Source organism: Calidris pugnax, unplaced genomic scaffold, assembly GCF_001431845.1.
Source record: "Calidris pugnax isolate Ruff unplaced genomic scaffold, ASM143184v1 scaffold252, whole genome shotgun sequence".
NCBI lineage: Eukaryota > Metazoa > Chordata > Aves > Charadriiformes > Scolopacidae > Calidris > Calidris pugnax.
In genome coordinates, this window is record NW_015091118.1 from 2,450,066 (window position 1) to 2,476,963 (window position 26,898).

Below are 26,898 nucleotides of genomic sequence, written 5' to 3' on the forward strand. Positions count from 1 at the left end.
GGGTATTAGTACCTCTTTAATGATTATGGAGAGGAATCCTATAGATTCTAGCTGTCAAGAAAAAGAAGCACTTCTTCCTCAGATATACTGCCTTTTCTAACAAAAGTTTTCTGGGATCAGAGTTGCAGATGATAGGTATTCTGGGATGGCACACCCTGCTCTCTTCTTTATCTGTCATTCAGCTTTTTGGGACTTCTGAGGAATTGAAGCTTCATCTAACTCATGAAATCAAACTGAAACCAATAAATTAGTGTCACAGCTGAATTAAAACAGTGCAACCCCATCTAAGGCCAATTGGTTTTCAGTTTATGTATGGGTTGTGATAAGTCACTCTATGTATGCATGCCATAGAAAGGCAAAGAAGCTTCTCATTCCACCGTGTGCAGATCAACGGACAGGAGTAAAAGGTGGCCAAAAGCTTGTCGCTGATGTCCCTCCTCCATCCCTCATTTGCTTTTGCACTGTGAAGCCTGGATAGCTCTGGGAGTGAAAAAGAATAAGAGGGGAAGACTTTGATGCTCTGGAGTGCAACTTCCTGACAATAGACATACTGGCACTGCCAGCCAAGGCAGGATTGCTGGAAGGAGATGATGGAGAGGAGGAAAAGCAACTAAAAGCTTTTGTTTCTGCTACACTTATACTTACACTTTTGCTTGACTGCAAAATTTAAATGACCTCAAAATTTAGGATTGTTGTAATCAGATTGCTGTCTTCTGACTAGGTCAGATAGAAGAGTGCCAGCCTGACTCGGGATGGGTGGTAATAAGGCACTTCGCCCTGTGGGGAGGGAGGGCTGGGTGCTCACTTCTGTGTTTTCAGCAGTGAGGGTACCCAGCACTGGGCATCTGGATGCCAAGCAATCCAAATTAATTAGGCAACCTGGGACCTCAATGACTGGATGAACGGGAGTAAATGTAGACAACAGATCTATAATTTGGGAGTTTCTACAGCCAAATCTACTATTTTCCTTCATTTTTGGTGCAACTTAATGATTTTCCAAAGCTGTCACAGACATTCTTAGTAGTAAAAATCATTTCGTGAAATAGTATTGGTAGATATTTGGCTTAGCTCCTCCCTGCTCACAGTATTTCTCTATTCTATATCTCTAGACAATTAATATTACAAAAATGCCCAACAACCTACAATATGGTGGAATACTCAATAGATTGTGTGGCAGAATTATGAGGCAGATAGTCCTGTATTCTTGCAGAAAAATCAGAAGGATTAGGGTCAATAAATCTTTGTCATTGGTGCAGTTAAAGGACAGGAATTTGCAGTCACTCCAGCGCAACAGAATTGTGCTCTTGGTTACTAAATGCAGATTAATTTGCCATTCATATTTTAATTGCTTTGATGTGAAGAGTTTTCTGTTGCAATAATAAAGTTAATACCATGTCTTAATGTAACAAAGATATTTAGATTTTTATGAAACACTCTCATTAGCATTAGTTGATGATACTTATTTGACTCCTGTTAGTTCTAAAAGGTTTCCTTATTCAGTGTAAGGGAGACACAGTATTTCATTCTGGCTTCATCAGGATGAATGTAGCACAGGAATCATATAATTAAAAGCAACATTTTATACCAGTAACAAAGGTGGGAAAAGAGTAAAAACCAGAAAGCATACTTTGGTGTGTGCAGATGTTCTCATGTGGGTTCTTCCCCAAGAAGTTTTATGAGTAAGTGACCTCTAAATCTATTTCTGATCTTACCAAAATTTAATTAATGTTTTGGGGACAATTTATTACAAGTTTCTAATACTAGAATATATTTTTGGATGGGAAATTTGAAGAGAAAAGGTCTTTATCTATCAGCTGGCCTTTGCATGCAGACAATGATAGAGGGGTTGAATTTTGCTCAGTTTCTAATGTAGCAAAGGTGAATCATAACCAAGCATTTCTCATTAGTTTCAGACTATTTCATGCCTTCATTGCTTTATTACTCTTTCTACATTCTCTTAATAAAATACCTGAGAAAAGAGTTGAAAATTTGTCCCATTTTTTCCCCCATCACTGGGTATACTTTACAAGGAGAATACTAAACTGCAGTGATTTATTGCTCAATTAAGATTTAAGGACTGGATAGTCTTCATAAAGCAATGATTGGTGAGGTTTTCATATAATAGCTTCACAGCTAATGGTTTCTTACAATGGCACTTTGCAGAAAGGGACAACTAGATCAAGCAAAAGAAATATGGGAAAACTGCACTGTGAGTGTTCAGGTTAGGTTGATGGCCAGGATTACATCAAGGCAAAAGCTGAAAAATGGTAACACAAGAAGAACTCATTCCTATCCCCTAAATATGTGTGTGCTCAATGGTCATTTGGACAAGATCCTGCCCCATAGCCCACCTCGTACACTTCATCAACATCTCCAAGCACCTGGAAAGTCTTCTCTCCTAGCTGGCTCAGAAACTCCAGATGGAACAGAGCCAGCATCCTTGTCTTGTGGTCCCTGCAGTGCACTGAGGCAATCCTTGGCCTGTGGAAAGGCTGTTAGGAGCCAGTCCAATTTGGAGCAGGTGCAGAGTTGTTCTATTCTGTGCTCAAGAGTGCACTACTTCTGGGACCAGAGCCCCAGTAAAATGGATGTAAAACTGCCTCTCTGCTCTTCTGGCCAGAAATATACCCAGTAGGAGCAAGGTACTTGATTCACATGTGAATAGCAAAACAAGCTAATATAAAAAATGAGAGTCCCATTTGATTTCCTGGGGAAAGGATTTCTGAAAGTAACATCCTAAATCAACAACAAATTACAGATAAGGCTGTATAAGGTTATTGTGTGGAAAAAAAAGAAAAAGAAGAAGAAGAAGAAAAAGAAGAAGAAAAATGAAAAGGAAAAAGAGAAAGAGAAAAAAAAAGAAAAAGGAAAAGGAAAAGGAAAAGGAAAAGGAAAAGGAAAAGAAAAAGAAAAAGGAAAAGGAAAAGGAAAAGAAAGAAAAAGGAAAAGGAAAAGAAAAAGGAAAAGGAAAAGAAAAAGAAAAAGGAAAAGAAAAAGAAAAAGAAAAAGAAAAAGAAAAAGAAAAAGAAAAAGAAAAAGAAAGTCTGCTATTTTGGAAAACAAATGGCTACTTCAGGGATGGGTTACACTGTGCCATAAACAAGGAGAGAAGAACTCTTGCATGCTTGACCACTGCCCTAAGACTGTTAGTACCCTGCACTCTCTTTCTAGAGCCAAACTTGTCACTTATTTCTGATCTTTCATATTGCTTTAAAAGCAGTTCATCTGGGAAAAGAGTTCACAGATATGAAGCACTGTATTATAGTCCATATTTTCTGGGGATTTGATCATGACACTGTTTTAATTTGTTATGATATCCTTGATGCCTAAGAGACCTTACCATGCCTTCAGCATCCATAAAACTGTATTAGCACTGAAAATCCCTTTCAGGGTAGGCAATATAAAATATGTAATTAAACTAGTTCCAAAGGTAAACATACAGACTATGGCTTGTGAATAGGACACACTCTGAAAAGGAAAGGGAATTCAGTGAAATCTGTTAAGTCAACACCATGAACTAATGCTCCATGGATTTGTAAATGGAGACTAAACCTGGCAGAAAATAACTGTCGGTTTAGAAAGTCCTAAGTATTTTTCAGTATGGTTTGACATCCTGGGCAGTGAGTTAAACCACCTGACAAGACACTTGGTTTTCTTGGTAACTTTTCACAGATTTTTCAAAGGACAGCAAGAGTCCAAAGTCCAGACACCAAGAGTGAAACCTAAACAACAACTTAGCCTCATCTCAGTTGTGAAGGAGAGTCTCCTAATAGGATTTAGCACACATTAGTCAAAGAGTATTGATGTCAAGCTGTTAGATATTTTATATGAATGCTTCTGAATGTTTCCCTACTTACAGTCCCAAAAGATGGGAGAAGGGATATCTTGACTAGTTATTTGGCTTTTCACGTATGGTGAGTTGAGATGCAAAAATGTAGGATTCAGAATAAAAATCTACATGAAGCTGACAGGGCAGTTCTTATAATAACTACTTTTTTTTTTTTTTTTTTTTTAAATAAGCCCCCAAATTGTTACCCATACTGGCAAGTTAAAAGTGAGGATTACACTCTACAAAGTCCTGGGTGACAAAGCACCCCCGTGCCCTCCACAACTGAAGAGAGAGAGGACATCTTTATTATTTCAATACTGGGTTCTGGTAGCTATGGTAAGCTATTATGGTCACCAGTTTTTGTCTTGTTCCAGTGGGACCTTTTATAGTTGCCACAATAGCAGAGGTGACCAGTTGCTGCTTCTTAGCTGCTGCAGCTCCCAGGCTGTCACTTTTACTGAAACCATCAGCAAAAGCCGGTTTGCACAGTCAATAGATGTGACTGATGATTGTGCATGCGTTTATTCTGCCACCTCTGCAGGGCAGGAGTTGGAATTGGTCACATCTTAAACTGCAAAAGCTGGGGCATCTGTAGTTCAGGAGCCTAAGTTTCTAATAACTGAAATACACTCTACGTTGCAGTAAAAGGCAAGGCCATGAATCTTAGAATAATACATTAAAGTTACTCTGTGACCACATGGAGAATGATTCCTTAATTACACAAGTGTGCAGAATGACTGGAACAACTGATGAATTGCAGCAATCAGGGCCATCCTTATGTTAACTCTAATGTTTTGGTTTAAGCTTCACCAAAAAATGCTGGCTCTGCACGTTGTCAATGTTTTGTTCAGAATATGTCATGTTCAGCAAACTTTCCATAATGTAAGGCACAATTACAAGTGGATCCTTCTGGCTTAGTTGGCAAGTCCCTCTTCATCAAGCCCAGGAGCCTCCAAGAGCTGTTTGTTGAGCTCAGCATTCTTGAAGCTGCTCACTTGAGCCTGAAGCATCATGTGGCTCGTGATGGAGGCTTGGGTTGTAAATGGACTGGAAGCTAAAGTCCACACTTTACCGGGAACAAGCATTTGAGGTAAGAGAAGTCCACAAACCCAGCAAAGAGTGGGAGGGAGAAAATGACATCCAGAGATCCTGGTCATTGTCACAGAATCATGGAATGATATGGAGTTGGAAGGGTTTTCTGGAGATCATTTTATCCAACCCCCATTATATTGCCACCAGAACCCTTAACTCGTCCTCATTCATTTTCTCCAAGAGGCCAATGTGAGAGTGACTTCTAGAAATGGCTACGTTTCATTTGGAATAAGAAATACAGAACAAGAATAAGCATAAGCATAAGAATAAGAACAAGATATAAAAAAGGAAAGTGAAATACAGGACACAGAAAATCAGGGTAAAAATTGGACACTATCTTTGCTGATGTGCACTTATAACACTAACCAACCAGATGAAAATTGTGTCCTTCTCCTACCCTAAGTCTGAATCACAGTCTTACCAATTATGGTCAAAAGCAAGATCCTAGTGATGTTTCAGCAACAAAATCAATGTCAGCACGGGCTAAACTGTGTTCTGCCTCATGCTCATAACTGTCAGACCATTGCTGAAATTACCAATGGCTGTAACTTTATTGCAAGGAACAATACAAGAAAGCAGTTTGATGGCAACAAATAGTTAGCAGTTGAAAATATTTCAGGCAAGGTATGGATGATTATTTTTGCTGGGGAGGGGCAGGTTCTAATCGTACAAGACGCCCAAGTCTCAGACCCCTGTGGCTTCAGCTGCAGCCTGGATCAGCACACTGCAGGAAGAGTAGACCAAAGTATTGTGGGCATCCACAGAGATCTGATGTTGAGCATCTCCTTGGTCCCACGGGTGGTTTGCATGAGCCGCAGCAGATATTGCCCAGAGGCAAGGCAGCAGCAGCTCCTGGTACTGTCTGCTCTCTGCAGCTCTCGCTGACAGTATGAGCAGTGCCCTCAGGATGAAGAAGGCAGCCATCCTCACTTCTCAGTGTGGAATCCAGATTGGTACAAGCTGAACAGGACACGGCATCAGTGCTGGCAGAGCTCTTTGAAATGGCTGTTGTGTCACTTAAAGGTGGGGTGCCCTTTTTCTCAATTCTTCCCATTCAAGGGTTGTTTGGATAATCCGGCTCTTATCTGGCACTTTCAGACATGCAGACAAGATCACAATGCTGCTATCCTGGATTTACTGTACCTTATTTGGTGAAAACATTTTTGTAACTATTCATAAATATATATAATTCTGGTATTTAGCCTTATCCTTGAATGGCAAAGAAAACATTTCAAGAGCTGTAAAGTATTTCCGCTCCCATTTTCAAGGGAATCCAATTAAGAAAATCAAATAGCCAGCATATTTGGAGTACACACAGAATGAGAAAAATGTCAATACAGCCTGAAGATAATCTAAGTGTCACTGAAATTAATATCATCTACTTTCCTTGCAGTCCCTGAGGTCACTAGACAAAGCTTCGTTTCTGTTATTGTTGTATGCTATCCCTGAATCACAAAAAGAGAATAATTGCCTCTTTCCCACCTCAAAAATGTCCTTAAACCAACACCGGAAACCAATAACTGGACCAACATGTTCCTACTTCCACTGAAAAAGCTCTGACATGCTGAACAAAACTTATCTGGTCTTTCCAAGGCACCCTTTTTGAATGCAGAAGGCCATAACATCAAAGTCAATTGGGTTTTTGGAGAACCAAAAGGCCATTCTCATCAAGCTACTGAAAAATATATTTAATTTAGGTTTGATCCTCAGTGTTAAGAAAATCCCTTAATTTGTTTCTAAACACACCAGGGCTCTATTTCTCTCCCCTCCTCTGTGAATATAATATGAAGAAGGGCTTTGAGGAACAGTGGAAGGATTGGCATATACTTGTGAACTTAAACCCATGAGTTTCTCTTGCTCTAAATGAGTTTGTGACTCAGCCACACTGGCCATAGTAATGCATGAAGTGGTGCTGTAATGTATGGATGTTGCTAACGCAATGCACGGGGAAGAAGAGGAGCTACAGTAGATTGGAAAGCACATCGTGATACTAAGTGAGGAGGAAGAAAATGACTTGGGATGGCATAGATAAATTTGGAGAAACAGAAGAGAATGGCTAGTTTTTTTGTACAAGGAGGAGCCTAGTCCCTAGGGAAAGTTGTATGCATAAGCAATGAAACAAAATTGTGAGGAAATAAAATATAAGCAGCTAAAAATTCCTTTTCTCACCTCAGCTTCACTTTTAGATGGACAAATTTTCCAGTAATTGATTTAATCAAGGGAAACTCTTCCTCCCATTTGTCTTTCTCACTACCTTTGGACATCTTGTACCTTCTGTCTTCTCCCCTCCTGCACCTGAATTCTGATATCCCACAGGTGACTTAAAAATAAAAGCATTAATTTCTCTTCCTTTCTATGAGCAGCATCCCTGTATTTTTCATTTCATATAGCGAAGTTTGTGGCAGAAAACTGATGCTGGTTATTCAACATAAGACAGACAGAGCAACGTTTTGTTGTGTGAGTCGAGAAATGATTCCAAATATGTTTTTATCCAAGTTCAGATCTCTGGCAAACAGTGAGGTACAGCTCCACATCAAAAGCCTTCTCAGGCGTGTGGCTGATATATTTACAGGACTCTCATCTGAAGGTGATCATTCAAGGAAGACTTATTCCAATGAGCTTATATATATGTGTAGCCTTGTGGAGCTAAGACATGACTTTATCAAGCAGCAAAGAGACATAGACTGCTGCAGTATCAGATGTAGGGACATTTCAAGGAGACTGGTGTATCCTTTATAAAACTGAAGGAATATTTCCTTCCCAGAATACAAAATACATCTCCCTCTCCTTACTTTTAATTCATATTTATTACTAAATCGTATGTTGTAAACAAGACTGAGAGACAGTTTTTTACAAACTGCAAAAGTTGGGGCTATAAATATGATCATTAAAAATACAGCTCAATATGTTGTACAGTAAGCTGGGAACAGACATTTAGAAATCTGTTTTTGATACAAAGCTAAATAAGATAAGATCAAGTCATGGTATTAATAGTAAGTTAGGTGGGGACTACACAGCCGTGAAGTGTGATGCACATCCTGTTACCAGGAGTGCATATTGTATCAGCTGTGCTCATGGAGGACAAGGTGGGGTTCATTTTCCAAACAATGCTTGCTGAATTTGTGCCCAGCTGAGGAACAAGAGTTAGATCTCCTGAGGAACATTGCTTGGCACTGACGCTGAGGAGTATTTTTTAATGCATATTGACTGTGGTCCCTATGAAGCCATAAAATACATGTCTAAAGCCAGATGAATGTTTTGCAAAATGTGGCAGCTCATGTAATACACAAAGCAGTTGGTTTACTAAAAAGACAACTACTTTCCTTTAAAACAACCATGGCTGGGTGGAAAATCATTGGCTCATCCTGCAAGAGCTTTTGAGGTGCCACATCACCTTGGTCTCCCATCCTGAGGAAAGTTAAATCTTCAGAGGATAAATCCTCCCAAAAGCCCATTCTGATGCCTTGCCTGAGGCATGGAGATCTGTACACCCTGGGGAGCCAGCTCAAAGCACAAAGCCAGAAGGCCAGCCTGGTGGCTGTTCACTCCACTTGCCTTACATATGGTGCTTATAGGATAATTACCCAAACTTCACCAGGTCAGTGGCAGTTCCTATCACTGGTGTCTCAGAAGTGAGTCCTCAGTTGATCTGATGAAGCACTTACTCCAAATTTCCTCCTAACTGACCTGCAGCAGCTCTTTTTCCAGTTGATCTAGGTTGAGTAAAACCTCATGTGCTCACTTCAGCAGAGACGGGAACTGGGATCTGCCACATCTCAGACAAGATCTCTGGTATCTGAAGAGTTAGCCGTTTGCACTAGTTGGCCTTCCTTCATAAACTGACTAGCCCGGTGTGGTGGCCTGGTCTCTGCATTATGGGCTTTGAGGGCTTCTGGCTGGGTAAGCTGGGATGTGAATCTGAGCTTACACCATGCGCTCAGTGCTCTGCTATGGAGGACACATGTGGCCAGGTCTCTTTTTTTCCCCTTCTCCATTCTCCTGCCACAAGAAATCTTTCTGTGAGATGAGGCAGCTTTGCTGGCTGATTGCTCAGTACCTGGGGAGGCAGGGCTGGAGGAGCAGGGCTGGAGGAGCACTTGCAAATCCATTTTATTGCTTTTTCAGTTTTCTCAGTTAAAAGTGTTTTCTTTTTTCCCAGGGAAAGTTTCATGTTTGACTTTTTCTAAAAATATCCCATCAGATTCATGACTAAATGACATTTTTGCTGTAATTAGGTAACCTAGTTCATAATTTCCAGCATTCTTTACTGGGAAAGGATTAATTTTATATATAATAATCTGTCTATAGGCTGAACCTTGCCTGACACTCTTCCACTCACAGAAACTCATCCAGCAAACTGGTTTTCCCTCTGTCATCCCTCTCTTTCACCTCTAAAATTTCTTCCTTCATCTGCAGAAATTATATGCAAGCCAAGTCTGTGAGCTCTTTTGGAAAAAAAAACAATCTCTTCTCCCCTTGTCTATACAGAGCCTGGAACAATGAGAACCTGATCCCTGAACAACATTTTGAAGTGGTGTGTGTTCTGAGCATTTGAATACTTGAATTCTGTTTGTTAGTCATAAAGAAGAGAAGCTGTGGGATACAAATGTCAAAGAAATTTATCTCTAAAGTAGGCAAATTGGTATTCTGCAAGAGCATAGAGATTTATGCCATGGCAAGGAGAACATGAACCCTGTATTCTAGCAGATGCTCCAGTGAACAGAGGACTAATGCAAACCTAAGTCTGTTTGGAGCACTCATGCATTTAACAGCAGTAACTACAGCAACTATTACATACGTTTTTCAGATTAACAAAGAAAATATAGTATGACTCTTCTGTACCTGCTTGTGAGGAAAATAAAACTGAGATTTGACCTCCTTAAATAAATTCTCTGATGAGGACTTAATTTCTCTACTTGTTTGGGGAAGGACAAGATCTGCATCACCAGCTAGACATTAGGACAGGGCTGAATACAAAACCAGGAATAATTTTTTCATTTCTAGATCTAGTAACTCAGGTCTTTAGAAAGCAGCTGAATTACACCAACGATTCCTGGATCAGGTTGAGGCAAGAAGACAAATACCAGCCTCAGTTCAAATGCCAGCTTTATCACTGAGTTCAATCTGACCAAAACAGTCCTCTTACTCACTTTTATCGGGCAATTATTTCTTCAGCTCAGCAGATGAAGTTTTTCATTGACAACATAAGCACAGCCACAACTCATTTACCTGTGAGTTCTTCGTTGGGCCAGGAGCCGAGCTGGCAGGCTTTGCATGTGTATTCATCAAACACATATTCATTCTCTTTACAAGGAGTGCAGGTCCAACAGCAACTCACTTCACCTTTACGGATCACCTAAGACAAAAATTGACATTTGATTTAGCCACATAAGCTTACATTCATGCTGCCTCAGTTGCTAATTTAATTTTTTAATCTTTTGTTTGATAGAGGTTTTTTTTAAATTTTATTTTAAAGAGAATTCCTGTTCATTATATGTCTACTTATACAAATTATGACACAAGCTCTCAATTGTCCCATCATGTATGTACCAGAAGAAAGAAACCATCAACCCCACAAAAGTACAAGGGGTGGTACAAAATGACAATAAATTGTTTTGTCCCCACCTAGAATTAGCAAACCTCAAAATTTCATGTATGACAGTGTACCTACACAAGACAGTGCATGATACTCAGGGCATGTAATTCACTACGTTGTGATCCATACAGGGAATCATACTGACAGCATTATTTCCCTAAAGGTTCATTACCCAAAGATTTTCGGGTGCTTATTTTTCATCCAACTCTAAATGATTTGTTAAAACTGATTTTTTCCAGAAATTAAACAGAACATGTCTTTTCCAGAATTATTTAATTACTGCATTGCTAATTAACATTTAATGGTGAGAATGTTATCTTTATCCATTTTAATATCTGACCTGATTTCACATTTTATAATGCACTGCCAAATGTTATTGCTCATTCATGATTGAGATGCAGATTTTTCAAGATCCTTATTTATCGTCTCTGGGCACTGAAAACATCTGTTCTTCTTGTCAATATATCTTTCTTTTGAAATAAAGTATTCCCAGTTTTGCTGCTCTTCCTAAACAATTTATAAATTAATACTTCCAATTATAAGAAGTAGATTGACTTACATATCTTTTACAATGTTTTCATTGCAATTTTAATAAACTAGTGAAATAAATAAACACCTGGATTGCTCTTTACAATGCTGCAGTGAAAAAAGTGTAAATTCTATCATTTTCATCAGCCATATGGGGACCTGAAAATACCAATTTTTGATGTTGTTTTTAAAATTGTAGAGCATGAAAAGAAAAAAAGCCATACCTGAATAACTACACTGGCAGAAAGGCCATGGGAGCATAAGTGATTTGCCCTGCAAGTATTGAGACTAGAGCTACTTGCAAAACAGAATATCTGTCCTCAAGAAGAATTCATATCTTGGGATTTCTTTCATTTTGAATTAGAATGAAAAGTTGAACAAATGAAAAAATTACTTACATCTGTGAAAATCAGTTCTTAGAAAGCTTGTACTAACATTTAGACACATATTTTGGTAAACAATGCATTATGAAAACCCAAAATTTTTCAATGTGTAAAATACTCAGGAAATTGAAATGGTAAAATAGAAACCATAAGTTATTATCAAAACATCTAGACTTTTTATCAAAGCAATTAATTTACACTTTTCTGTTAAAATTCATCAAATCAAGATGTTTTATAAAATACTTGGAACTTGACAAATCTATCAGAAAACTGATACACTGATCATTTTTTACCCAGCGCTACCTGGGGGTTAATCCAGAGAAAGTTAATGTATCATTTTCTAGGAGTCAAAATAATTGTTCTCCTCTACTCAGAATCAAGTCAGGCTTTTTTATTAAATTGTTTAGTCATCTATTTTTTCATCCTTTTTTTTTTCTGTAAAATATTTATATTTTGTGTAAAATTTAACTGTAAAAAGGTGCGTCCTTTTTAACAAAAATAATTATCTTTAAAAAAAAATATTTCCCCTTCCCCTTATTATCTGGGCAATCCTTTGAACATGTATTTATATAAATAAACAAATTCAAATTTCAAATGTATAGATTTGGGTTGTATTTGTGTCTGCACTATTTCAAATGTATAGATTTGGGTTGTATTTGGATTTTATTAAGTCCTTCAGATGGATGTACCAGATGTTGCTGGGTGTTGAATATCATTACAACGAATGTTTCAAATTCCTGCATAAGAATTCAAACCCACAGAATTCTGCAGGAAAAACACCATGGAGCTTTGCAGAGTCAAGCTCTCCCCATCATCTGTGAAGACCATGAAGATAAAGGACTGTGAAGTAAACTTTGAGATGTATCATCAATAACCTAATGAAAAGCACAAAGAACATTTCAGATACTGGACTTCAAGCATGTGTCTAAGCATGGGATAAATTGGCTTCATAGTGAAGAATCCTCTTGGGAGAATCCTTGAAAGCATGGGCAGAAGGTAAAAGGAGACTGTGTTAATGAAGATCTTCAGATACTTCCCATCAACTGTGTTGTGGCAACAGAGCATAAAGGAACTCAGAGCCACCCAGTTCTGAAGTCATTATCTGTTTTTCCATCTCTATTCCCTCAGATATGTGACTTTGTGGCTGGAGTAGGCTAACATCAGACCCCTGTTAGTTACTGTGGGAGTAATTCATCCCAGCTTCCTTTATGTGTCTGCAGAAGGTATGTTCTTGTCTGAACCAATTGTCCTGGCTGGGTGTCTTTTACCTACACCAAGATTAATCTTTACTAGTTTCAAAGTCTACATGACAATGAGATGACTCCTGATCTGGAATAATATATTATTTCAATTGACTACAAAGAGAGTTTAGGAATCTGATATAACTGTATATGCCTGCACTAAAGTCATATGCATTTCGTCTGATGAGAGTCTCTTACTGACTCTACTAAAGGCAAGTTAGTGAATAAGACATGGTGACTGTGTCCTAAAACTCTGGAAGACTGACAGTGAGGAGAGTCAATTTGTGTCGCCGGGCACGGTCAACCTCCCATCAGGCCCTTGCAGTAGCTACTTCCCAGTTTTGCAGGCATGCCATGTTAACACAGGAGAAAAGTGATGTAGCTTCCAGTGAGACAAGCCAGAAATTACCGCTGCTGAAATTACAGTCTGAGCCACTCTGTTGTCCAGCACGGACATCCACTCAGTACACAGGCTTTTATATAAATGACTGCAAGATAAGCTAAGGACTTGCAGTATTTCAACTGTTCTGCAGTGTCAGGGGAAGCTGAAGGATAATAGAGTACAATTAATACATGACAATTTATCTGGCCTCCTTACTTAGTGCAGCATGGAAAGGGAGGATGGAAAAATCAAAAACCTGCAAAACGAAGAATCCGTAAAACAAGTATGATTAAAAAAATATGTTACCTACATTTCCTAAAGTTCTAGGTAGTGATAGTTATCAGTGTTCTCTGTTGATACCACAGACTTCAGGTCTGAGTAATAATGTTCCAGTCTAGGTGTCTATGTCTAGCACTGAAATAGTAGCAATTATTATTTATAATTTACCTGCAATTGTACTAAGTCCTAGTCAGGGATTTGCACTCCACTGAATTAGATGCTGTAAAAATATGCAGCAAAAGACCCCCAAACAACATGTGTTCTAAAGCAGTTCACAGATATAGGAATACAAGAAAATGGCAACTTACGAAAACAGTGAGGTAATTACGATACAAGTGAGAACTAGATACATATCTGGGTAATAATGTTCCAGTCTAGGTGTCTATGTCTAGCACTGAAATAGTAGCAATTATTATTTATAATTTACCTGCAATTGTACTAAGTCCTAGTCAGGGATTTGCACTCCACTGAATTAGATGCTGTAAAAATATGCAGCAAAAGACCCCCAAACAACATGTGTTCTAAAGCATTTGGAATACAAGAAAGTCAGCAGTTCACAGATATAGGAATACAAGAAAATGGCAACTTAGGAAAGCAGTGAGGTAATTATGATACAAGTGAGAACTAGATACATAAGTCTGTACATTTTAATTAAGGTGTGGGATACTGTCTCCATGTAAGAGTCAAGAAAATGAATTTGAATTTCAAGGCTATGCATTCTGCATGACTAAAGTAAATGGAGAAAATATTTACCTTTATTTGGCCTTTTTCACAGGGTTCACTGCACACAGATCTGATGATATTATTTTTCTCTGACCATATTTCATCATCGTCCATTTTCAGCTCACCATTGTCCCAGCTGCCAACATTGATATAATCAAAGTAGTCCTTCCCCATTTTCTTGAAGTTCATGATTTCATATCTTTGGAAACACAAAGGAGAGACATAGCTGAGTTGAGGAGAACATAATGAAATGTTTCAAATTAAAGGAACACTAGGTACTTTATTGAAATAAAGAAGGCAAAATTTCAAACTTTATGCTTGCCCTTAAGTGTCTCCCATTAATTTTTTTTATGTCATCATCTTTCTTTTCCTTTGTATTTTAATTTGTTTTCTACTATCGTCATGAAAGTTCCCTTAACACTTTGGGATTAAGTGACTGAATTTCTGAGAATATTTATTTAGGGAAAATGCTGAAATGAGCCAGTGTAACTTTCAGCACTGAAGCCAACTGCATAGGGAACCCTAGCTGTCCTAGGCTTCCTCTATAGCAGATGCAGAGACATCTAAAACAGCAAAAGTCAATGCTGTGTTCTTCCCCGTCTGCAGGTACTTATTCCCCTTCTGAGAGAGGAAGGCTGAAGACAGCTAAGCTCCTAAAGTAAGACAGAAGCAACCTGGCCCTGTGGGATAAAAGGAAACGTCCTATGCTGTAAGACTGCAAGAGGCAATTTGCTGTGGCACCCAGAGAGGGATCAGGCATCATTCTTCAGATGCAGACTCCACAGGACCCTGCGACTTGCTGGAGGCTTCAGGGAGATCTTCTTGTCAAGAGGCATCCTGTAGTCCAGGCATTTGAAGAATGATATTGAGATTTGCCTTTTTTTGGGCCTTTTTCTTCTATATCGTTGCAGCAGCAAATATTATTCTCTTCCATCCATACAACCCCTCCATTTTTATATAATTCCTCAGTGATCAGAACACATGTAATTTCTTGTACAGTATAGTATGGAAGAAAAAGAATATTCATGCCTCAGACTTAGGCTGCTTCAGACCACCCCAGACTGGGTGAAACCACCTCATTATCTGGAAACAAGCGTTGAGAGCAGAGCTTAAGCTGATCAGACTTTTCAGGTTCAAGTTCTTCTTCCTCCTACTTTCTTTTTAGCTCCCACAGAGTCTTACAGAAAGTCTGTGGAGCGACTTAGGACTCACTAGCCTCCTCTTGGCACACAACACCAGGCCACCTTTTGCCTTACAGGCCAGTTCTTTTAGCACTTGCAAAGTAAGCTTGGAAAGTTGGGCAGCTCCTGAAGTGATACATGCTTTTCTTTACCTCCTCTTTAGTGGATTTTGCAAGTAATCTGACTAAGCAACAGGAAATTCACTGATGGAAAATAAGCAAATGATATAGACTGAGACATTGAACACAATCATAGGTTTAGAAAACCTGCCTCGTTCATAAACGAGGAGACAACTTTTTCCTGGCAGCAGGCACAAAATTACTCCCCAAGGCAAAGCATATGGTCAGGGTTGGATTAAGTCAGAGTGCAATTTGTGAAGTTCAATGTACAGATAAGTAAAAGAATCAGTTCATTAAATCAAACAATCTCTTAACTAAGATACCTAAGTATCTATCTTAGGTTCTGAGAAAACACTACACTTTTAAGACTGACAAGCAATAGCCGTACTATATCTAAAATCAATATTTTTCCCATATGGACATAAAAAAATTACATTAAAACTATTCCATAATATTTTCTATCCATGGATCTCAGAATGCTTTGCATCAAGAAACAAAGTTTAACTGTCACAGCAGGGAAACTTTAGCAGGGATTCAATGCCAAAATCACACACAGGTCTGGATCAAGGATTGCAAGAAACCTGCAAAAGAAAATGGTAGTGGAGCCTGAATGAATGGGCAATACAATATTACCCATATCATATGATTCCTGAGTCTTTCCAAAAGAAGAAGAAGAAAAAAATGCGCAATGCCACAGCTAGGAAGAAAAGTTGATGATACACCCGAATTTTGGAATATTTCACTTGCCATCCTGTATAAAGCAGGGAAAGTCCACAGCTTTGAGAATGACTTCATCAAAGTTGGAGATCTGGATGCCAAAGTGAAACAAATGAATTGAATCCGGATAATGCATGCACACAAACCCGAACAAACATACTTTTACACGTGATTATAAAGTAAATATTTTTCTGAGGTTCACAGGCATGGTAAAAGTCTGTTCAAGGATTAAACAGAATAACCAAAAAGTTACCCAAGAAGCCACTATGGAGTCTCTATTCAGCATTGCCAGGACATTTTAACAGTTCCTTGAGTATTGCTTTGCTACAGCTGCCAATTCAGAGTTTCATGGGCAGACGAACTGCCAATGCTTAACAGGCCACAGGACCTAAAACAATTACCCCTCCAGTAGTAATTCCATGCATACATCCCAAGAGGAATACTGGAAAGAAACCTAACAAATAAAATAAACTGTTATCTCAATATGTTGTCTCTCTCCTCTGTGGGGAGCAGTGTTGGTGGACTGACAGTAACAGCCAGCCTCAGTAAGTCCATTGCTGTAGTGGAGCCTCATGAGTCACTGGTTCCCTGGAGCTTCCTTGAGACACTATGGGGACAGTTTGTCACTTCAGGACAGGAGAGACCAGATGGTGCACTAACACATTTCCAGCAGTGCCCTAACCACAGTGCAAAACACTTCTTTCAAAACAGAAGTGCCATGAAGTTTCTGAGTATCCGTATTTTATTGGCAGCACAGCCAAAACATCTCCAAAACAGTATCCCCTTTTTATTGCCTTTTCTTGCCCTTTCAATTTCTTCTTTGGAGTTTCAATACCATTTACAGATAGTTCTCATCTTCCTAAGAAATTATGGCAGTTCCTTCCATACTAATTTGTTTTTTTCCATGTCTTTCTCACCTAAAGCATGCCCCCCACTAGACAGTCTATCTGCTTAAAGCTCAACATACACATAAAGGACTTTGGAACAGGGCCAGGCTTCAAAGCATCTTGTGGGATTAATCATCTGTTGTATAATATCAAAACCCTTTTGCCATACATCAAAATCCTGAGCTATCTAGGTCAGAAAGGCTTTTTATGTTCTGATTTCCTGCTTAACACCACCACCACAGTACAGCTGTGAGGATTTATATTTCCGTTTTGCAAAGAGAAGATGCAGCTATCAGTGCGAGTGAACGGGGGAGATGAATTGTTCTGGTATGATTGCACCATCTCCCAGCTGTTGCAAATTGTGTTTGACAGTGCTAAAAGGACTATGAACTACTCAAAACTAGGGTGTTAGAGATGGAGCTTCCTATAAACCCTTAATCATGGAAAGTAAATTTGGGCTCAATGTTGGCTAATTTTATCACATAGATGGGATTTAGTGATGTGACTATTGTAGAAGAGTTTCAAAAGTAAACAAACTCTGGGACCATTTTGTCACCACATAGTCCATTAGTTTGAGTAGACAGAGCACTAAAATATCTCACACCTATCCAGTGAGGCAGGACTTTCTAAAAGTTGCATTACCCCGAGGTTCACAATCAAGGTTCATTACCCCAGGGTTTATGGTGTCCTTGCGTTCTTCAATGAAACACTAATGTCCTACTGTGACTGAGCAAATGACTGGACATGATATAATTCCTTCATCATCTTTCTTAGAATTGAATTTTAAAAGACCCAAGACATTAAATTAAATTCCTCGCAACAAATGGAATTAAACCATTATTTTAAGCATGCAAATGTGAGGAAAAGGTCAAGCTAAAGGTCTCTTTGCAATATTTAGATATTGTCATTGGTGTTATCATGCCACATATCTTTTATCTGTGGCATGTTACATAACGTTTATTTACAGCAGTTTTCAGTCTTTCAGCAAGATAAGAGTGAAACAGATAGGAATAAGGTAGGATGCAGTCCACTGCATCTGAGCACCATTAAAAACAAATGGGATAAAAACAAATGGGAATCCTTTAAAAAAAGTCTGGAGCAAGTTTTTTAAAAATAATTTGGTCAGAAAAATCTAGACTGAGCACTTTTCTTCAGAATTCAGCTATTTGTAAAAATAGAAATGTTTAGCGGAAGACAGCCTTGCTCACCAAAACAGTGCTGAACATAAATTTCCATCGGAAATATTCCTGGGTTTCTGCCAGTTTGTGTCTGAGTTCTCCTACCAGCTCACACTGCACTTCCTAAGAGTCTGAGTCTGAAGAGTTTGAAAATTTGTGCCTCCAGAGACACAGACTGCTTTGTAGGCGGCTGCACTGCTCTCTCTTGGAGAGAATGCTGACTTCACAGGTTTTCAAATAAAATAAAATAAAAAAATATTCAGTTCTGAAATAGCAGAAATTTTTGGAAATGTCAAAATATTCTGACCAATGGATTTACCTTTTCCTATCTGTCTTATGTCTTATATTTCAGAGATGTATGTATATTCATGTATGTAAGTTTTCAGCAAAAGAAGCTTTGTTTAAATTCAATTTGCCTTATAGGAACACAGGATAAATTAATAGCTTAGCCTGTTATGCAAGTGGAAAGGCTTTATTTAGAAGATATGGAAGCAGATTTTTAATAATTCTGATGGAAAAAAATCCCAGACAAATCAATACAATATTTCTAATATTGTTTTACCTGTCTTAATAAATGGACCATCTCTGCTATGACTGCTTATTGCACAATTGGACACATATATTTAAACATGCAGAGAGACAGAGCAATGCTGTGGTGGCCATCATGAACATAAAGGTCTGATGTTTTGTTGTGAGAAGTAATACCTTGAAATGGTATAGATGAAAATGTAAATTTGTGCAGGAAGATTGTATGCCTGAAAGTTCATGTTCTTAACCTTAAACACAATAAAAAATGTATATTAAAAAGAAAAAAAAGAATTTTTTTGAAAAATAAGCACAGAAAGTCTGGAAATGTGAAAATAAAAGTATGAGATCTTAGTTCTGATGTCAACTCTGCTTGCATTTACTATGTACAGATAACAAGTCTGGTATTAAACAGTTTAACAAACGTCGATGTTACCTTCCTGGTGAGTCGCCATTCTCATCAAACAAGATCATGTCCCCAGAGACTCCAGTAAAGTTAGTTTTCATGAGGGATTCCAGGAGCTTCCGACCATCTATGGGCTTCATGGCATCACAGAGGCCCACGTAGCCTGGGCACAACGACATCTGCATGTTGTGGAGGCCGTACGCCATCGAGTATATTGCATTGATTACAAAGCCCATCTTGGAGTCCTGAACGTGCTGTGTCCTCAGAGTCATCTGGCCTGCCAGGGAACACCACAAAGCAGGAGGTTAGTGCATGGGGCTGAAATATGATCAGCTCTTCAGGCGTCTGTTAGTGGGTTCATTATTAATGGTGGAAAAAGTCTTTTTAAGTGTCTTAAACAGCTCATAACAGATGCTCTTACTGCTACACACAGTGACCACGTTAAAAAAAAAAAAAAAAAAAGAAGAAAAAAGGAATGGAAAAAGAGGTTCCCCTTAAATATTTTACTGTCCAGCTGATGCCTTTCTCTGTACAGCTCCACACCTCATATATGTTGTTTTTCGACTACTTCTCTTGCATACCTTTTTTTAAAGCATGTGTCATGGAGGCTGAGGGGAGACCTTATAACTTTCTACAACTTCCTGAAAGGAGGTTGTAGTGAGGTGGGGGTCACATGGATTAGTGATGATTTTTGTCAGTGTTAGGTTGATAGTTGGACTCAATGATCTGAAAGGTCCCTTCCAACCTAGACAATTCTGTGATTCTATGAACTTCATAATATAATGTTTTGGGGAATCCAGGAACTCCTCTCCACCTGCAGAAATCTCTCCAAATACTCAGAAATCTTTTGTTGAGGTGTAAATGCTGACATGGGGTCTATTCCGTAGCAACCTTGTAGACAACACTTCTGTTCCAGAGACATGGGAGCTAAACCTGTGCAAACAGACTGACCTAGGCACAGGTCCTTTACTGTACCAAAAATTCCTGTGCTAATAACTCTCCTACTTCTATGTTTCTTGCTCCTCTCTGTTCACAAATTGGGGATAACGATGCAATGCAGATGAATGCATTAAAATTAAGTGAGATAGGCAATGACTCTGTTTAGTCAGATTTGGTTAATCTTCCTTTGTTAGGTTTTTAAAACATAATTCTGAATTTCTGTTTTCTATTTAAGCTTCTGTGAAATGCACAATAAAAATTCATTCACCAGCACCCTGAAGGCCTTGTTTTTTATAACCCAGTATTATTAATGGCACAAATTTGCTCTGTTGGCAGCACCAGTCCAGATAAGGAAGAGCAGGCTGGAGGTTTTCTGCTTCATATGTCATCAGTAAAGGTGCCAGCTGCACTCCAGCCACCAGATCTTTAATAATGGGGAAGTGAGAAGTGTCAGAGATAGAGCAACCACATCAATGTTGCTGGGAAGTTGTCAGACACCTGGAAAGATTTGGCTCTGGAGGGAGGAGTAACAAAAGGCTCTACTAGAACATTTTCTCTCCTTTTATCAGTCAAGCAACAGTCCTTAGGAGCCAGGGATTCTCGTGTGTGGGCAGGCAGCAGCACAGGGAATGCAAAGAACCCTCTCTCTCCATGCTATGAGAGTCTGCTTCCCATAGAGGCACTGGCAGGGATGGAGCTTACACCTACCTGTCTGGGCTGTGGGGGCAGCACAATGTGAGAAGCAATTTATACCATGAGAAGACAAGACAGACAGTTTTTTTTTTCTTGAAAGAAATGGAGACTAATATATGACTTTGAGCATGGAACTCATCTAGTTTAACAATATCCATCCAGAAGACAAGCATCCAGTCTGATGGCCAGGCACCTTTTGTGGAGATGAGTAAGAATCTCCAGCTGGTGATTGATCCAATCATAAATTAGGTGCATCTGGAAGCTCACCTTTTCAGTGATGAACTTGAACATCATCACACAGTTCTAATCACTGAAACATTTTTGAGTACTGAAAACATCAGTAAGGGTAGCAAAGATGCATAGCTCAAACTAAAACATTGTGTAGAGGTCAGTAAGTGAATGAGGGGACTGGGTGATCCACTTTTTTCCTCCTGTTTCGTGCAGGAGCTGGCACTCCCAGATCCAGTCCACCTCAGGAGCAGTAATTAACATTTTTGTACAGTCAAGTGACATGAGACTGAAATATCTGTATTGAAAAAAAACCTTGGAAACAACACACAGTGTTGCTCATTTGTTCTGTTCTACCAAGGTATTGCTTTTTCCTAATTAAAAATAATAGGCATAAAAACTGCAACAGTGGAGTACATGTAAAACCCATATTAATTGAAATTAAGTGGAAAATTGAACAAGCGTATTACATTGCAATACACAAAACTTGGTTTAACCAATTATTCATCCTCAAAATTAACAGCTCTCAAACCGTGCAGTTAATTATAGTAGCCATTAGAATGAATCAGATTTGCATCAGCAATAGTCTTTATTATGAAACAATATTTCAGCTGCTTTATTGCATATGATTGCTTAAAAATGTAATAGCTTAATTCTTACAGGAACACTCTCCACTGGGCTTTGTGCTTATAGAATTATTATTATGACTTTCTTTAAACATTGAACCTCATTGAGTTCACCTGATGATTTGTAATGAGTCTGCTTAGCTCTTCGTAGAAGCTGCTGGCAATTGTCAATGGAGTTGTGAGGGAATTAGCTGTTGTGAACATTTTAATATACTTTCTGCAGCTGGAGAAAACATTTCCCCAAGATGTTAACTGCCTCATCGATAAATAGGGTCAAATCCAATCCGTCAAGTCTGACTGTCACTATACAGTACCTCAGGACTCTGTAGTTAGGGAGAACATCTCAAAAATTGAGACAAAAGAAAATGTTTGTTCTTTATTATACCATAATACCATCTTAAAAAATCCCAATATTAAAAAAAACAATTGTTAAGTCTGAAAGTGGTTTCCAAACCATTTCACAAAGTACTCTAGGCACGTCAGACTTGAAGTGTATAAGTAACGCTATTTACCTCAGTGAACCTATGAGTGGTATTAAGGGAAGGCTGAATACACAAGCTAAAAGGTAAATTCTCAGTCAGAAAAAGTAAAAATGTTTTAAACCTACCTCTGCAACAAGTATGATTTGGGTAATCTTAAATACTTTGTTCACTTTTAGTATTAATGTCTGTTGTTATTGCTGGAAACACATGTTCTTAAATTCACCACTGAGTGCTGTCTTCAGTTAAGAACCTTTCCTGGCACAGGGTTGTCATGATATGGAGAGGTGGCACTCATGGATTTAATGACGGTGATGCCAGTAAAGTTCAGTGGAATTGACTTTACGGATTCTTAATCAAGAATAATGAAAACATCTAATAGAAGTTGAGGAGCTCCTTACAGAATTACTGGACAGAGAATAAATATCCACAGACTGTAACCCATATGCTTGTTTATAATATCCATAATAGAAGTCCTTTCTATTAGAGTAAAAAACACCCATACCTATAAAAGATCTGTTTTTCTGCATCTTGTACATAGAAGAAAAATTTGCAAAGAAGGAATAAAAATTTTCTGCTTTCCTGTGGGGTGGGAAAAGCCAGTGTGATGCCATTTAATGTTTGTTTGTAGGGATAAGCAGGACAGGTTCACATGAACGTTTTACTTCAGTTCAGGTGTGGGCTTTCAATGCCAATCTCCAATCCTGCCTGCTCACTGTGCTTTGGTTTGGACTGGGTGTCACAGTTTCAGAGCAATCTATCAAATTTCTTTGGAAAGGCACTAAAACAGAGAAAGTGACCTTGGAAAGCATCTAATATACCAGAGCTGCAAGTGGATGTTCAACCTCTAAGACCAGGCTACAGCCAGTTAAGAGTAAACCTCCCCCCAGGCTGTGGATCTTTCTCAACCCACAGAGTTCACAGTCAGACTCAGCATCACTCCCAGGATGCTGCAGACAGCAGGAGCTGGAGGTGCAGAGGTGACAACGTGTGTGGGCCAGCTACAAATTTCCACTTCATAGGTTTCCATTTGATGCAATTTTGACAGGCTTAAGTACCTTTTTCTGTGCAACTGAGCAATTTTTTTCAGGACGTAGCTCATTTTCCCATAAACATCGTTTGGGATAATATCAACCTATTTATGAATCTGTGCTGAATTTGGTCATAATGTCCAAATGATTATAGAAGATAATCTGTACTGCAGTACCTCAGAACGAACAAATATTAACACTGTATCGTGATAATTACTGCAGAAATAAAAAGGAAAAACCTCCTGCAATTAAGATGTACAAGGTAACAGAAGAATGCAAGGTGAATCAAATCTTATTTAATGAGGCAAGTGGGACAGGGCAGTACTTGCAATCATAAATGCTCAAACATTGTGGGATTGTCTGAGAAATGAGGGAACTTCACTGGTTAGAGGATGTGCCCAGGTCCCTCAATTCTGTTCTGTTTATTCCCTTATCTTTCTAGTCCAAGCAATTTTGGTAAGTAAATAAGGGTTTATCCTACTAGTTTCCAAACTGTGAGATCATGAGACAGTTGCAGATTTGAAGTCAAATAGCAAATTCTGCCTGCAAATTATTACACAGACAAACCCTGGTCCTTCTTTGGCAAATCAATAACCCATCCGTCCTTCAGTTTCCCATCTAATAATATTTCTTTTCCACTATGTTTTATGTGTCATATTTCTTGCACGAAATAAAAAATATTCCTCAGGAAGAGGACTGCTCATTATTTTCCTTCTCTCCCTGTGCTTAATGCAATGTGCTTGTTATTGGCTGGAGTTTCTAGGTGCTATTGAGCTCTATGAAATGAAAGTATATATAAAAATATAAATATGCAAATATTTAGGAGAAGGGGGTTGATATTCTTGCTTTCTCCTGCTTAAATGTATATTATTTATGTCTGGATATATCTGTATGTTCCCAGATTTATTATAGGACTATATCAAAAGCAAAGAACAGTCTGAGAATCGTATAAACTCAGAACATCTTAATCTGCACCTTTTCTGCCCCCACTGCTGGCAGTGACCCAGTTTGGGACACTCCAGCAATATCCCAGCAGAGGATAAACGGGGGCTCTGCAGGGTGATCGTACACTGTGCTACTCAGCAGCACCTCATGAATTTATGAATTTTTCCATGGCTTGGGGCCATGCAAAGGCAAGCTCAGGTATGTGCACACCACAGCTGTGGAGTCTGAGCTGAGGCAGCCTGTTAACAAAAGCCGGGGAGTTTATATGGGGAGGGCTGGCTCTGAAAGCAGCCTCGAACCCACCACTGACTGCGTAGAGACTGCCCAGCACTAAACTCCGTGTCCAAATTTATTTTTTTTCTTTTGTCATGTCTCCAAAACAGAAATATGTTGATGACAGAAAAGAAACATGTTCTTTTACCAAGAAGGTGATTCCAACTGGCAGCGGTTCAGTTCTTGGATCTATTTAAAAAACAATTAGTGTACTTGTGGTCACTGAGCCAAGAAAGTACTTCAGGGTGCTTCATAGTCCCAGTGCAAGGTGAGCCAGTCCTCAGCCCTGGGGGTGCTGAGCTGCTCCCATGCTCCAGCCTTTCTCCTGCAGACCCCAGTTCCTGCCATCCTGGACATGGGTTGAGCTTCCTTTGCTTTGCCAGGCTGGGGACATACCTCAGGGCGCAGTGCCAGCAGGGAAGAGCAGCGGTGGGGATAATTAATAACCCTCATAAGACCACCCCCCAGCCCCTCAAAGATGGGAAAACAAAATAAAACCAACTCTTGCAGAAAATTCTGAAATTTCACTGTTTTTTCCCCTACTCAGCATGCAAATAAACAGAAAGCATTCTTCAGTAAAATTCATTATTTTGTGAGTTTTTTATGTAAAACCTGTCATCCCTCTTTTTTTCTCCCTATGTTTTACCCTCAAGGAAGATGTAATACAATTTTTTTTCTGTTTGCCAGCTGGTGACATTACAAAGCCTCATCAAGCAGAGATGTGCAAGAGTGCAAAATTACCATGGTTCAATATGTTTTTTCCTGCTTTCTAACTTTTCCAAAGCTAAGAATACCTTGGATTTTAAAGCATGGAAAAAGCATGAAAGGAAGAGTGAAAATACACTCCAGGCAGCCCCCCCTTTTCATTCTCTGAGAAGAAATAAGAGAATGAAATATGAGACAGAATATGGGAGAACAATTTTTTTCAAATTGTAGAGCAGTTTTTTGCTGTGCAATGAGTTTAACATTGAAATAAAGGGAAATAGGTAGTGTTCCACTTTTTATTTTAAAATTTCTCAATGATCAAAAGGTTGTTTACAACTAAATCCTAAAGGATGTCACAGAGGAAACCAGAAATATAGCCTATGGTCTCCAACTATCCTATAATGTTTCCCCATGACTAATTCACAAATTATTTTCTATAAATATGTCATTAAAGACTTCACCAATTCTGTGTTGATTTTTATTTTGAGAGAAAATAGGCTGGGAGATGAAAGTTCTTGCTGTGTTAGCAAATAGTTCCACATTCACCTTCTGCTAGCGGTAGCTGAAATTCAGGCCCACCAGCAAATATTTTTGGTTGTTTGGTTGCTTTTTCATTGTTTTGTTTGTTTGTTTTTTCACCTTTGCATTAGTGAATGCAAAAATTAAAAAAAAAAGTCAGTAAGCAAGTCACCGCAGGCCCTGTCTACTGCAGAGTATGGTGTGGGACCATGGGTCCCTGCTGGCACAATTGTCCTCCTTGGGAACACATCAGTAACATTCCCTGGATTTGCAAGTTCTGGATGGCGTGGCACCAAGTCAGTCATCCCAAAAACATGCATGTCTCTTCAGTGAAGAAATGCATGGAGACTTATAAAATGGAGGAAAGGCTCTATACAATAACCAAGGTAAAGCAGTGTTCATACCTAATTAAGTTAATGTTTAAAGACATAGAAAAATACTTTTTCTGGAAGCTTTTCCAAAATCTGTCATCAGAACTTTCTGTTAAAGCAATGTTAAAAAGAAACTTTTAATTCTCTGTTATTTGTAAGATTCCAGGTGTATTTTTCTGCTAAAAATAAAATCTATTTATTTATTTATTTATTCATTAATTTAATATCTTCCAGTTAGTCTGGGACTGACTAACTAAGATATTTTCTGCTGTATGGGAAACTTCATGTAGTTCAAACGTTCTTTTCCATTCAAAATGAATAAATAAACTCAAGATTGGATTTTATCTTTTCTGAAAAGGAAATTCAGAGGAAAAAGGAGAGATTTGGCAACACTGGCAAATGTCACATGCTGAGGTAAAAAACGTAGCATAACACTAAAACAATGTAAAAGCAAATGATAAACTTGAAACAAAACACTTCAGTGCTAATGACATGAGAAAACAAAAAAATGACTCATTTCAATGCTCTTCTTTCAAAGTGTGTGTCATTGCATCAACATGCTGCTATGGAACATTTTTCAAATTTGACAAGGAAATATCTTCCAGTGCAATCCACTCTCCAAAGTTTTTTGACCAATTCTGACTTTCACTCTTCACAACTGAAAGCCAATACTAGCGCTGTTACACTTTCTGTGATGATTATCACTAAAACATTAAATTTGAGGATGAATGAGGGACCAAATTCAGTGTCCTAAAATTCAGAGAGGATTTTCAAATTATTTTTTTCAAGTTGACTTTGATGCTTTACATGTGTTTAAGCCCACAAGCAAGGCATGTTCAGAGCTTTCAGAAATTTGAGTAGAGGTTGACCTGCATCCTTGGGTACCTACGTACTGGTGGTGGTCTGGCTTCTGTTGTCAAGCCCAGTAAAATCAGCAGAATGAGTAACAGTGACTGTAAGTCCTAGGTGAATGTAAGTAAACAGATATCAATTTCTTCACACGATTTTCTTAGAAACATTGCT

At 38.6% G+C, this 26,898-nt stretch overlaps 1 protein-coding gene across 4 annotated transcripts in view; it reads right to left on the minus strand.

The window, feature by feature from the left end:
- The window catches only part of GRM5 (glutamate receptor, metabotropic 5), a 280,875-nt gene that overhangs the window by 26,247 nt on the left and 227,730 nt on the right, over positions 1-26,898 (minus strand). For all 4 annotated transcript variants that reach the window (XM_014958370.1, XM_014958369.1, XM_014958372.1 and 1 more), the window contains 3 exons: positions 19,097-19,343; positions 14,084-14,252; positions 10,151-10,277 (listed from right to left, as the gene is read on the minus strand). In XM_014958370.1, coding sequence (XP_014813856.1) covers positions 10,151-10,277; positions 14,084-14,252; positions 19,097-19,343 — 543 coding nt within the window. The remainder of the gene's footprint in view (positions 1-10,150; positions 10,278-14,083; positions 14,253-19,096; positions 19,344-26,898) is intronic.